The sequence below is a fragment of the Cavia porcellus genome, unplaced genomic scaffold, assembly GCF_034190915.1.
Source record: "Cavia porcellus strain 051 isolate PalLab524CR breed Dunkin Hartley unplaced genomic scaffold, mCavPor4.1 scaffold_32, whole genome shotgun sequence".
NCBI classification, from domain to species: domain Eukaryota; kingdom Metazoa; phylum Chordata; class Mammalia; order Rodentia; family Caviidae; genus Cavia; species Cavia porcellus.
This window is the reverse complement of record NW_026947515.1, coordinates 41,155,328-41,170,639: the sequence shown is the minus strand read 5'-3', so window position 1 is coordinate 41,170,639 and position 15,312 is coordinate 41,155,328. Positions and strand designations below refer to the sequence as shown.

Sequence of the window (15,312 nt, the reverse complement as noted above, 5' to 3'; positions counted from 1 at the left end):
AAGCAATCCGCACATGAACCCTATACTGCAGCCACTCCATTATTCCTCACTAAGAGATTTTTCTCTTCTTCGATGGTTGCACGCAGGTTTCCCAATGAGTGTTTCCTGGACTCATCCTTGAGACACGACCCTTATCTTTACCACTAGCACCCTGAAGTGGAGAACACCAAATCACTTCCTCGCCGAGCGCGCCCTACCAGAATAAGCCAGTATGTTCTCTGGTCCCTTTTGCCTCTGCTCATTAATTATCTACCCATCCTGCAATCCTCCTATCATGTCATTGTCACTATATGGCCCACTTGATAGCTTCAAAGACTTATAAAAAGAAAAGTGACTATTGTCAAATGCTCTCTATGATTATACAGCATGGCTGAAATGAAAGGAAAAAATCAACTACAAAAGAAACAAGCAATTTTGTTTGTGGAACCTAACTACATTATTTTAAGTCACAAACAAAAATAAGTTGATTTAAGATTATTTTTAACAAGTATTAAGTGAGGAAAAACAGTAATTTATTTTGATGATCAGTATTAATGTCAACCCTGAACTACATGTACTTAAATACATAAACCAATTACTAATTTCTTTAATCTCTACAAATAATGCTTCTTAGAATTCAAGAATTTTGTTCAGTCCTATGAATTTGATCTTTTTACTTTTTGCCATGTATCGTGAGGCTCAATCACATATTGCTACGCATAGTTTGTTCATTACAAATTTACTGAGGGCAGTGACTCTGCTTCTTCAAAGCTACCATAAGACTACAGAGTCACAGTAATAAATAAAGTATTAATCTATTTGCTGAATTAAATTCAGGAATTCTGTAGAGTTGCTCCCTTTCTAAGTTGGTTTTCAACTACATCGAGTGCTTATAAATTTGAATCTGTGCCTAATAGGGTCAAGATCAACATTATTACCAATATATCATACTTAACAAAAATTTTCTATTTACAATGTTAAGTAAAACAACTCTCCCGATTCACAAAACTATCCTATAAAGTAAAGAAATACTTGATAGCTTCAACATGCTTGAGGTAGTAACTGGGGGTGTAGCTTGGTGGCAGAGTGCTTGCTGAACAACCTATTAAGAAAAAAAAGTTAATTTCTAGTAAAATGCAATCCATACCCACCTCTGTGAATAATTTTCAAGTTTTCTTTTAAGTGGTTTAGTGCTTTCACAGTCTAAGGAGAAAAGAAGAGACGGAATAAAAAACTTGTTTCTTTTAAATCAAACAGTGCCAATAATTCATCACAACCAGTATTGCATGTAGTTGTTTCCTCAATATTTCAGCACTCTACCAGTTAAATGAAGATGCTAAATGTTTTTAAATCTAAAAATTTAGCTACCTTTACATGCTGTCCTCTATCAGCTTTAAAAAAAGAAAAAGCACCCAATGTAGTAAAAGTTGCATTATGTTTCTCGTAACTTGAACCTTTCAAGAATAAAAGTAGTATAAGAAAATCCAATGGGCTGATTCATCATCAATAGTAATGGTCAGTAGTTTTCCCAAGTTCTCACTGCCTCACAATCAGTTACCCTCATTGGATGCTAAGACGTCAAAAGTCCTGGCTGCAGAGGCAGGATATCTGCCAGCCAGCGTTCAGTTCAGTCACAATTCATCAAGTGCTTGACTGATGCTCATGATCAGGAAATCAGATTCTTATTTACTACTACAGATTTGCAATGCATAATAAATAGAAAATGAGACTTTTTCACAAAAGGAAAATTAGATATGTGAAGTAAAACTTATAATTTCAAGCTAAAATAGAATAAAGCAAGAGGTCAAAAGTTGGCTGTAAAAGTCAAATCTCTGCTAACATCAAGCTTCTGAATATGAGGAGCGTACAACACACAATCTTCAAATGTAAGTAGTTGTGATTCTATGTTTGTTAGTTTATTAATGAACAACAGACTTAATACAAAGTAATTTTAACATGTGCTTAACATGCAATGGGATCACCAAAGTCTAGAAACACAAGGAAACATAAATTTGCAATATACAATAAAATAATTTTCTAATTTCATGGCCATCCTGTTACACAGTGTTAAGAGTACGTTCCAGGACCAGGCTACCTGGTCTTTTAACTACATACCACTTAATAACTACATGAGCACTGAAACAAGTTAATTACTTAGCCTTCCCATGCTTATCATCTGTTAAAAATATGATCATACATTAACCATAAAGAGTTGTCACGAAAATTTAATGCTGTGATTAATTTGGCAAAGTAATAATGTTAATATAAGATTTATCAAGATAAAATAACTACAATTTAACTGAGTTAACGGAGTTAAAATTAGCATACACATCTTTGACAACTAAAATACTGTTAGGAAAGTATGTTTTAAACCAACCTTATGAACTTACAATGATGATTAACTAGGGTACACTGACAATTGGCAAATCATAGCAGAGGATGCATAAAAAAGAGGCAGAAAACTACATGCAACCATAATATCAATCTTAGAACTTCTTGTATATTTTAGTCTATATTTAACAACCCAGGACATTTCATTGGCTCAGATTCTCAGGAATTTCTAAGAATCTTGGTAATTTTGCTTTACTAAAAATAATTACCTTTCACTTTGAAAAAGAATTTGTAAACATTTGTCAAATAAAAGATTCAGAGCTAGAAAGAAAGTGATCATAAATTCATTTTTGGAACTATAACACATTAAAAACTTTTTTCTGATACTTCTGGTAAAATAAACAGACCAAATTAATAGTAATGCTGGTTCCTAAAATTTCTAGTCAACTGTTTAAATGGATCAGATTAGATAACCCAAATCTTAAACCACAGTAAACAACTCATCTAAGACTGCAATTAAGGGGCTCCAAAGAGACTTCTGCTATTCTGATTAATTTAGGATTATGGGTGCTAATATAACCAATTAAAACTACTTAAACAAACAGGGAACAATGAACAGAAAATAGCTTTTTGTAGACTTATGTACAACACAATCCTTTACTATTATTTGGCATCTGAAAGTAAACAAAAACTCTTAGTATTTATCTTGACCAAATTTTGATTTTTATGGCCTAGTGTATTAATACCCCACAGAAGCGAGTCTATCTCTTATCTCTTTGCTAGGAGGATCCTAACACTATAAACACATTCAGATATAGGTCTTAAAACACAACTAGCTTCTTTACATAATCATACATACAGTGAACGATTTTAAAACCAAGTACTTACTGCTAAAGTGATTTTGCCTAAAATTTCTTCTGGAATAACATCATCTAATACACTATATACATATTTGTAAAACTTATCAAACGAGGTAGACATGAGTTCCATACAGATCCAACAGTCACCCTATAAAATAACAAATATCAGTTATTCTTTTTTTTCAAACATCAGCTATTCTTATGTTTTAATACTAAGTACCACTTTGCTGTTATTTATAAAAAAATACAATTAGAAAAGAAGCAACCTTATTCTCTTTAGTATTGAACCTCAAGCAGATAACTTTTGATTTCTTATTAAAGCCCTGGGCAGAATACTGTTCTTGAGTTTAAACACAGCTATGTGACCAATGCCAACTTTACTCGCTCACCTGAGTGAGGACTACTCTTAACCATCATGCAAGCTGTCAGATCAACCGCCACAGTGTTACAGTACATCTGTTCAATAGACACCTATGGTGTTATAACTGTTCTATTTTAGTTATTGTTGTTAATCTCTTACTGTACCTATTTTAAAAATTAAATGCTATCACAGGTATGTACATATTGGGAACAACAGTATACAAAGGGCTCGGTAACATCAGAGATTTCAAGCATTCACTGGGTGTTTTGGAACGTCTCTGCAGGTGAAGAAAGACAGCTGTAACTATCTCAGTATTTGACAGCATCATCTCCTGAGTGAAAATGTAACTTCAATATCCTACAAATTACAAAAGCAAAAGCAAACCTAGAAACCACCAAACTAGCTCACACAAGGGTATGATACAATATTAAAAAGTTATCTATAATTGAATTTCTTGAAAATTGTAAATTCATGAGAAGTTTGCATAAGAAGCGTGAGAAAATGAAGAATTTCAGCAGGTTTGTGTGTGTGTGTGTGTTTTTCGTTTTTATCGGTACCAGGGATCGAACTCAGGACTGCCTGCTTGCAAGCCTCTGAGCTAAATCCCCAGCCCCGAAAATGAAGAATTTAAGCAGATACTTTGATAATTTTGTAAAACTTTGCTGTGTACAAAGATTATGAACTACCTTACAAAAGTAAAGCTACTATCAGGATCACAACAAAATTTATGTTAAATAATTATGTTTGTTATTAATTTGTGGATCCAGCTATATCCTCCAAGACTTTCTACCCACTGAACTTCTAGCGCTCAACCCTGTCCTAGGCTAACAGTTACATAAAGAAACTGATGTCATTAAGTAAAATGCATGGACTAGTGAGAGCTATGAACAGAACCCAGAATACCTATTTTCTTCAAACAACACTCACAATGCAAGTACATCTTAACCTACATATAGGAAATGATTACCTACATATAGGAAATCATTACCTACATATAGGAAATGATTACATATAGGAAATCATTACCACATATATGTGGTAAATACTAGGATGAGAAACAACATTCTCACAACAAAATGACCTGTTGTACTTAAAGGACAACACAGAATACATTTTAGTAAAACATTCGTGGCAGTGTGGATTTGTGATCACATTTTCTGTACATCCAAGTCTCTTCTTCTTCAGTCTTCTTAGAAAATTCCTCTCATCAAAGATTAACACCCTCTACCTAAAACATACCCATTTATTTTAACTTAAAGATATCATCTCAACAGATTTACAATAATTTGTTATTACAGAAAAATACAAGACACTTAAAAAGCCTGTACGAAGGAAAACACCACCTCCACAGCGGAAGGTGGCTTACACGAAGCACCTGAAAGTCCTCACTCGCTGTCCAGGCTTTCCTAACCACGTCGGTCTGTGTCTCCCCGCTTCCTCAGCTATGAAATGAGGGTAGCCCCCTCCTCAAGACCGCGACACAGGCCAGGTGAGTCGGCACACACACAGTATAAAACACAAGGCGTGGCAGCTGATGATTATGAAATTAAAGGAGGCAGTGATGGAAAACAGGCAAGCCCAAGAGAAAGATTTGAGGACAGGGGAGCACAGGAAAGACACTGAGAAGAGAAGGAGAGAAGAGCACCTCACTCCTACATAACCTAACCTGGACTGATCTCCGACAAAAACAAAAACTACATTTACACGGAGACAAATGGAATGTTCTGAGTTGCCTAAAAAGATTACTGATAGCAGTATCATCTTCATGTTCAAACCAAAACAGGGACAATCACATGCCTGAAGCAATTTCTGAACATAAATTTCCTGAAAAGGAAAAGTGGGACATGATGACATACTGTATTACCAAGATGACATAAGGTTCCTAAAGGTAGTTCCAAATAAGGCCAATATGTATATAAAATCAATAATCAGTTAGAAAATGCTTAAAAATGCACCATTTAAAACAGTATTTTATAAGCCACCCAAGAATGTAACATTACCCTCCCCCAAAAAACCTGTAAAATGTGGCTAAGGGTTGTAACAGCAACCTGACCAAAAGGAGAAGACAGTGTTTACAGACATGAAGAATTCACATCATAAAGCTATCAAAGTTCTCCCCCAAAATTCAATTGAACTGTGATTAAAAATTTCACGGACCCTAAAACTTTTATAGAAAAGAAGAGCCAAAAGTAGCTCAGACAATTTCAAAGAGAGACCGATCTACTGGAAAGATATTTTTATAAAGACATTTTTATACCAATAGAATATTCAGAACTACACACATACAGATATGTGACAGATGACAGACGTAACAAAGCAAACAGTGGGAAAAGGACGGCTTATTCCCATGAATGCTGTCAGTAGCACTGGCCTTCCGAGTGGAAAAATTAGATTACATCTGCGGCTCTAAACAGCATAATGAGGTATCTGACTGTGCAATCTAGTTAGGGATTTTAAAATTCTAGCTCAGCACTAAGTAAGTATTCTGAGACACAAGGAGTCCAAGGACCAGAGAAGTGAATGTTTACAGCAAATAGGTTCACTGTACAGGGGTAAGGGAAAAGGAAAAGACAAGAGGAAGAAAACTCCAGCTTTGTCATCCTGTAACAGAAAGACTTTATACAACACGTAGGCCCAGAATAGAACTGTGCACACACGTGTTCATGATGTAACACTGCTGTGAAATGAAGAAAATTAGTAAATTCCCTACAGCTGGCCCTAAAAATAGGTAAGTCATTAAAAAGTAAAGGGAGTGGAAAGAAAGTATAGTAGTCTAGAAATAACAATTCGTGATTCAATCAAGAAAGGCTATCTGTCATCAAATAGAAAAAAATTACTTATTAAGATAAATAAAAATTTCAACACTAAGTTAAGGAACAACTGACTGCTAGTATCTTTTCCAGTAATGAGATTTCATATTTTTTATTCAGTGATATGTTTAGCTCTGCTTAAAAGAAACATTAAACTTTAAGCCAGTAACAATGAAAACATTGATGTTACATTCTTTATAATCCTGTTTCCCAAAAGAGAGAAATAGGTGCTTATTTTTTCTTTCCAGTTCGTACAACCCCACCTTCTTTTAACATAGTCAAGGTAAAAATAATATTGTTAAGAGTGAAAGCGACAAAAAAAAAAAACCATGAGTTATACACACATACAGACTCCTTTACAATAAATGTAATCACTGTACACAAACAGGTATTAATAAAAAATTAGTATTTGTTTTAAAGTATATGAAACGACTGTCCCACTCAATGCTCCCTAAATAGCACACGTCTGGATGACGTTCTAGGGTCCCATGAAGTGCCCCATTCAGTCCCTTTGAACTAGCTCCAGCTCTGCCGGATCTTTACTCGTTTCGTTGTTTTAGGCAACTGGATGACCAGAAGTGAGTGTGGGGCTGACAGAGGCCGCCGGCACACAGAATAACCAGAGGCCAAAAGAAACGTGACCACGAGAACAAGAAACGAAGAGGTTTAGTTTCTACACAAAAATCTAAATATCAGAGTCAGAAAAAACAATTTCCACTGTAATTACTAATCAGCATGTCTGATGAGTGTAACTAATGATTGTGGGTAGAGAAAAATAAAGGTTTATAGTAAATATGATGACAAAAACCAGTAAAATTTAAGGGGCAACAAAAAATAGAACCTGAATAAAACTGATTATTTAGATTTGTCAGGTTCTTAAAACTCAAAGTATTTGTAAACTAAGAAAAAAATCATGATACAAATGACAGTCAGAAAAAAGTATGAATAGACTTAATTGAAAAATATATATTTAATTAAAGGAACACCCAGCATTCAAGAGGCTGAGGCAGGAGGATCATTCCAAGTTTGAGACCTGCCTGGGCTACAAAGTGAGCCCAAGGCCAGCCTGAACTGCATGGTGAGATCCTGTCTCAAAAAGGCAAATAGATAGACAGAGACCCTGTCTCAAAAAGACAGATAAACACAGATAGATCGACAGATTTTAAAAAAATAAAGGGACAATGAGTTAATGTACAGATTAACGAGACTGTACACTGAAACACTGAAATGTTAGCTTGTTATCCACACATGGCATTTGGCTGAAGATTAATACAGCCATCCTCTAACTGTCCGAATTAGATATGCATTCACTATCTAAATTCCACATAGTTTAGTCCTACCTCTCTGAAGAGTGCACCATAAAACTGAACAATGTACGGGCAATCACTACTCCGCATTACTACATCCAAATCCATAAGAAGTTGTTTTTGTTCTTTTTCATCCACTGTTGACCGTATTCTCTGGAAAAAAAAACAACAATGAATATCAGAAAACATTAAACAGTTTCAGAACTCACATGAGGCCTTTTTCCTAAAACTGAAAATTTTTAAAACTTCACAAAATACTAACCAGAAACAAAAACCATCATCTTTTTCTCGTCTTTACAAGAATAATTTTCATCACAGAAAATTTAACAAAATAGCACCTAAAAATTCTATAAAGGGCCCTGGACTTTTGAACCAAAAACACTCATTAATGATAAGGGGAGTTATGCAACAAAACTTTTGGATAGTGAAAATTAACACTCACATGCAAATATAAAGAAAATGACAACTTACAACGTTTTCACATGAACGGCTATAAATAGCTTCACATATTTGAATAACCATTTCAGCATTAAGGGATCTAGGCATCCACTGCAAGAGCATTCGAATAGTTTCTACTCCCTAGCATCTTCACGCCACAACACCTTCTGCATTAGACATGGGAACCGCCCTCTCAGGTGAGACTAGAGCAGGGCCAATACCACAGACAAAGACGGGGTTTCAAGTGCAGCACTGCGACTCTCTTCCTCACAAAGCTTGGCACACTGTAATAAAAACTTCTGTCCCGCTCCTGCTCGTGAGTCAACCTGTGGCTCAGCATAAATCTGGGGGAGCAACTCTAAAGGTGAAGAAACACAGACTCTTTATGTATTCCTATACGATGAGGCGCTCCTGTGTATATCACAAATCAGGGACGTATATGCCTAACCAAGCTGTGTAACAATTTCTCTACATTTCTAAGAGACTTCCAGAAAATATTAGTACCTCTACTTCCCACCACCTCTCCAGGAATAGCATAAGAGGTATGCGTTCAGAGGGACAGTTCTACTCTATTAGATCAACAAGATCAAAGTTCAGAGAAATGTGTAATGATAATAAATTTACAGGGCTGGGGATTTAGCTCAGAGGCATAAGCGCCTGTCCAGCAGGCACCAGGTCGTGAGTCTGATCCCCAGTACCAAAAAAAAAAAAAAAAAAAAAAAGGAAAGAGAGAAAAATATCTATAGTTCAACATTAAAGGCATGCAAACAACCTCTATTTTCATATAAAGTCTGCAATGTCACACGGCAACACTGTGTATAACACACAGCACATACTTACAAGGCAAGTTAGTATCAAAAAATACATAAGGTAGCATTTTGTTTTCTAAAGACTTCCAGGTGTCTGTCCTCAATATTCTTGAAAGGGAGGAAGGAAGTCAATTAAATTCTCGAGCCCATTTTATTGAAGAAAAGCCAGAGCACAGAGAGATACAGAAGATGTATTCCACATGACATGACAATGGTAGTAACTTAAAGTAGGTTCTCTCAGTCAGTGTCATTTTTGACACTAACTGAGGAATTTCATATACTACAAATATAAATGATTTCAACTCTGCTACTTAAAATTTCTACCTTACTAGCGACTATTCATATCAAATAAATAAACACATTAACTGGCTTTAGTCTTATATAAACTCACTCATTTAAAATTTTCACATGATACTGCCAGATACAAGGATAAAAGTAAGAATAAAAATACAAGAAAATAATGATTAGTTCTGTTAAAGTTAAGAAAATTTCACCTTTCTCTACATCTCATTTCTAAATTTTCATAGTTTGGGAATTGGTCATTTTGCTTCTTTCTAAATCAGTATCAGCATAGCATTTGTTCAAAAAGGATATATTTTTAAAGTTAAGACAGCTCAGAGATTTTTGTTTTTTTAAAACATAACATCAATAATTTCTGTAATCATTCTAAACGCATTTATTCCTGTTTAAATAATCACTTTGAAAGTATGGCTATGAAACCACGTATTTAAAAGGTGATTATTTTTTCAGGGTCTTAGTAGCCCGTGTTCCCTGAGTGTTCCCTGAATTTAAAAGACAACGTTGGTATGTAGCGACAAGTGCAAATGACTTGGTTAGGGAAAATTTCTAGGTAAACGTTTTCTCTTTTACACTGCAAGTTGTGCCCTTTTTGCTAGCTTTTGTTTTCGTAAACTGGTTATGTGGTTTTGTGTATTTACCCTTCTATAAATGTTTACATTCCAACTCTTCAAAAGCATGTAACAGTTAAAAACTCAACAGTTACCTATGTACAACTTTTGTACAACTCCCAAAACCCTGCTGCAGTCACAGGAAGTATATACGCTACCTCTGCTTCCACAGAGGCCCGACTGAACCTGCACTTGACTGATCGTGACAGAGACGGTCCCTGACAGAGCTGCCTCCAGCCAGAGTGCAGGAAGGAAGAGTTCCTGGCATGGTTCTCTTTTTTGAGATGATCACACAGCAGGGAAATCTCTGCAGATGGAAAAGGCTTTTCAATGCTTTTTCTAGCACAAAACAGAACACAGAAGGGTTCGGATAGGCTACTGGTCTAACGTGAAACTGGTGATATTCCTGGATGCTTTTCCACTAATCAGTACCTCCTCAAACTCTCCAAATGTTCTGTCTCAATGACTGGTGGGGCACAGGAAAGTAGCTGGCAGATAATACTGCACTTGAAATATTGTGGAATGAGCAAACACTGCTAAAGTTTTAAGAACTTTAAAGACTGGATTGCAATATTTATCATATATGAGCACTTTATTAATAAACTAATTCAAAAGGCCTAAAGGACCCTCCCAAAAGAGGGTACACACCTATAACAGTAACATCAAGTTAATGATTCTAACTCAATATTTAATAATAGGCAGTAAACAGTAACAAAACAGTAAATAGTAACAAAACTCAGTAATTTTTTTCTAATGAAAAATCAAAGCAATAGCTACAGGAAAGACTTCTAAGATTTGAAATAAGTAAGGTCAGGATCCTCTAATATTAGGTAGCAAAGCTATGTGAAATTGAACCAATCATCAATGAAAACATCCATTCTCTGCCCTTTTTGTGTCCTTAATAAAGGAGCACAGAAATACACAGAAGAGCAAAGCTGAAGTAATTAGGTTATTTGAAATTTGTTCTCAGTCCTGATGGTCAGGAACCAAATATATTGATAAATTTTTAATTTCTAAGAAACTTACTTTGTTTATATTATAAATTTAAATTAGTATGGCTTTCATGTATTTCGGCTCAGCAAATTCTTTTTTCTTGTTTCCCTACAAAATGGATGAAAAGTTCACAAGTGACTATAAAATGTTTTTAAAAGTCAACTCAAGAATCTCACGTTTTGAGTAAGCTTCCTTTTTGTGCAGTATCAATACTCACTCAAAACCATTTTTTTCTTCATTATTTGACTGAGCTCTCGCACGCATATTATTAGCTGAAGTCACTTCATGCTCTCATGGCAATCAAACTTTCTTAAAAACCGCATCTCTTTTGAAAATGGATTATTTCTAGTTTTATTTTATTTGAATTTAATGTAGATGAAACATCTAAAGAGAAAACAAAGTTGGATGTAACAGCCATGTCTATAATCCTAGCGCTCTGGTAGCCTGAAGCAGGAAGATGAGAAGTCTGAGTCCAGCCTGGGCAAGTTAGTACTTAGCAGATAAACTTTTAGAAGGGCTGAGGACAGTTCGGTGTGAAGACCCTGGACCCACCCGCCAGTGCTCCCCACCAAAAACAAGAGAATTCCTACCCACGGATATAAACTGCTTTCCAGTGAAGAATTCATGCACTGACACTAAGAGCATCTGCTCAGATGGAAACCTAGGGTCCTGCTCATATAGGCAAGTGCCCCCCCACTGGCCTTTCATTCAGTTTTTGTATTGAGACAGGGCCTTGGCTGGCTTGCCGAACTGGCCTTAAACTTGCACTACTCCTGCCTCAGCCTTCCAAGTCACTGAGATCACATGCATGCACTACCATGAACAGCATAAAAGATTTTTTAAAGCACCCACATTTGTATTGAATGTTGTCTGTAGGCCTAATAAAACTTTAGAAGTAGGTAAATTCCAATAAAAACAGCATCAAAAAGCCAAAATGACCCCACCTAGAGTCATACAAAAACAAATTCTCAGTTCTCTGATTTAGGACTAGTAGTATATAAGACTAAATTTTTAGAAATGAAGCTTCATTTTTCCAAACTACCAATCTAACTCATGCTATTAGCTGGAGTAAACAAACACAAAATTCACTTACTGGGAACTCTATATGGAGTAGGTTACAGTGGTCAAAAGCTAACAAGTCCCATAGGACAAGTTAACAATGTTAACAAGTTAAAATAGAAATTATCCTCCGGCCCTCCCCAACCTTATTTCAAAACACAGGAGTGTCCACTTTGAGAACAGTCCCAATCATATAGAAATAGCTCAAATTCCAAGTTGTTAAAAGGCTACCGTCTTACTTCTGGGCAATACAGCACTAAGAAGTTACTGGTATTTTTAAACGTTGACACTTTATACCTGGCCTCGTGGAATACCTCATTTTAGCTGCATGAATTTAAAGTATTAAGTATTTCCACTGTTTTATTGTTAAAACACCTACATAAATGTGTCCTAGATGTCCTCCAGTTTGACACTGGTCTCTCTAGAGCAGCTCTTCATGCTGACCATGTGAGTCTCTACACTCGAGTCTAACCCTGCCAACCCCAACTCCCACACACAGTCTACTGGTCCTCTGACAAAATTAACCCTAGAACACACAAGGAACTTTCAGGCAGAGTAAGGCACACTGCAGCAGTGCAAAGGGCTAACAGAAACCAATAAAATTAAGTCCCCAGAAGAATTTAGGGACGGGAAGGGCAGAAAGAAAAAAGAAACAGGATGACAGTAATAAGCAGGTATACTCTAAAGGAAAACTAAGTGACCCCTTCTGACTAACATGTGATGACTTAACACACAACAGTGCTTTCACCCCCTTCCATTCCCAAAATTATTTTCAGGGGTGAAGAGATTTAGGGAGAGAAAATAAAGGAAAAGACAGTGATTTGCAAAGTTAAGCAAAAAGGAAAGGAAAGGAAACTGAGCAGGCAATGTTCAGAACAGAACTGAGAGGAAGCCAAATAAGGAATGCATACAGGGTTAGCCCTCCGAAGCAAGTCACCAAGGAGCACGCTGCCTAGGTGCTTAAAAATGACCCCCCGATGCTGACAGTGGTTCTTGCCACGCACTCTGATTCAGAGTTAAGTCTTACATCTCCAGGATCCTCAGAAATCTTTCAGTTGCCAGAAAGGTCAGGTACGCACTCCCAGCAAGACGGCAGAGGCTGCCTGAAATGATCATTTATGATTTCTGCTTGTTCTGATACGACTACTAAATGATGCTCAGCAGATCAACACAGAGTTTTTATTCCTGCTAAGCCAACCTATGAGAAAAGGTAAGCAGATGACATCTCTTGAACAGTGTGGTTGTACATGTATATGAGAGAGAGAGACAGAGAGGCAGAGAAACAGAGAGAGACACACAGAGAAAGAGAGACAGAGACACAGACAGAGAGAGAGAAAATATGAATGTGTGTGTGTGTGTGTGTGTGTGTGTGTACAACTTGATCCCATTCCTGCTTTGAGAAACGCAAAATAGGCAATTATACATTCAAAAACATGTAAGCCATATATGCTCTTGACTAAGAACAGTAGTTCCATAACATGTGTGACAGATGTCAGTTCCTAGAAGCTGAATATCCCAAACAAAAAGGATAGGAGTCATCAGCAAACGCAGCAGGAATCAAGAACTGAGGAGCCTAGAACAGGCCTGACTAAGCTGTCGTGTACAGGCTTGAAAACAGCAACATAAACAAATTTATAAAATGTCTGTCAATTCAAAGTGACACTATGTTTGTTCTGAAATGGAGAGAATGCATGGGGAGGGGATGATGTGCAGAAACAGAAGAAACGGGGAAACTGCTGTGGAAAAGCACGCTCACAGGCCTAGCAGGCAAGATTTCTAAATCCTCACGTGCCCCACTCTTCCCAGGCTCCTGCACGCTCAGCCGAGGGTGTAGAGGGCAGTACAGTCAAAGTACAGGTTAAGTGGGATTCTCATATTCCACGTGCACAGGTATATTCTGAGCTGCTTAGACCAAGTTAGGAGCATTTCAAAGGGAAAGAGAGGCAAGCTCCCTGATCAGAAAGTAGGGCATGAATATAATGAAATTCTGCAGGGCGATGCATTCAGTAACTATACAGAGTGTCAGTGTCAGGCTTTAGAGATTATTCCAGGCACTGATTAGAACACTGGCCACATAATAAAATGACATAAACTACCAGAAACCTATCCATTATCAAGGCAAAGTGTCATTTTAATTTATTACCAACCAAAGTCACAACACCAGAAGATATTTAATTTACTGTTTAGCAAAGCTATGTACAATTTGTTATCACTCAGCTCATATTCAGGGCACATGGCTCACTTTTATATAAGTAGCCACTGTCATCTAAGGTTACCAAAATATGTGTATTCTGTATTTCAAGCAACTGTCAAATACTTTGCCAAATTAGCTGATGGCTAGGACAACCACTCTCATAACCAAAACACAGTGATTGCTCCCTTGGGATAACAGGTGTCCACCTTTTATACTAAGTGGACACTGGTAAATATAACCCATGCAGAAATTCTAGAACCGGTACTTGAGCAAACACATCACATGGGATCTTAGGTGCAACTATTCTCTGCAGAAGACAGTGATATAATAAAGACTCAAAATAGAAAGGAATTAACTTAAAATTAAAAGATGAAAACAATTATCCTAATATAATAGCGACATTTTACATGTGTTAGGAACTAAGGTTGTAGCTAGGAGTTCCTTTGTAACTCAGGCTGCATTCCTTAGCTCGAGCAAGGTTTAACGTTCAATCTCCAACATCAAAACAAAAACAAGAAAGGTGTGCAGTTCCTGTGCTCTACAGGCACCAATTTGCTATGCCATAAGTAGACTCTTGTTCATTAAAAATCCCTTGCTAAAATGTCCTGCTCGCCTGAAGTTAGCATTGTCAAAAATACAAAAGAGGACACACTCAGATCCAACCGTGTCCCCGCTATTCTGACCCTTACAAATAAACCCGCTGCTTTCCCAGCACAACTGGTCCAGGATGCTGTACTCAGGTAAAGTCGGAAAACCCCAGAAACAACACAGCACATCAATACATGATATCACTTTTCTCTGGGCCATGGGTTACCCAAGGAATTCTAATTTTTCTGATTTTCAAACAAAGATTTTGAATCCTAGAAAAGCAGGAAGATCATCCCTAGATCACAAAGATCACAAAAATCCCCATCACATACCATGATATCATCCTTAAGGTCAAAGCAGATGGCAGTATTAACAGAGAGTGAAACAAAAGCAAGGCACGTAGGGCATGGTGCGCAGGGCTGTAACCCCAGCGCTCAAGAAGCTGAGGCCGGAGGACTGCTGCCAGTACGTGGGGTACATGGTGAGCTCAAGGCCAGCCTAAACCACGTGGCAAGACCCTGTCTCAAACAAAACAGAACGAAACAAGCTGCAGTATTTGGAATGCTGATCACAGATGCCAAATTTGCCTTGTGTCTAAAAATAACAAACAGTATCTGTTAAGTAAATTGCTTTAAATTATAAAAGCATATGATTTTACTAAGGCCAGAAGAAAGA

At 36.9% G+C, this 15,312-nt stretch overlaps 1 protein-coding gene across 12 annotated transcripts in view; it reads right to left on the bottom strand.

Moving 5' to 3' along the window:
• Positions 1 to 15,312, bottom strand: part of Map2k4 (mitogen-activated protein kinase kinase 4) — a 118,361-nt gene that overhangs the window by 35,682 nt on the left and 67,367 nt on the right. For all 12 annotated transcript variants that reach the window (XM_063242129.1, XM_063242130.1, XM_063242131.1 and 9 more), the window contains 3 exons: positions 7,682 to 7,801; positions 3,199 to 3,318; positions 1,131 to 1,182 (listed from right to left, as the gene is read on the bottom strand). In XM_063242129.1, the coding sequence (XP_063098199.1) occupies positions 1,131 to 1,182; positions 3,199 to 3,318; positions 7,682 to 7,801 (292 nt within the window). The remainder of the gene's footprint in view (positions 1 to 1,130; positions 1,183 to 3,198; positions 3,319 to 7,681; positions 7,802 to 15,312) is intronic.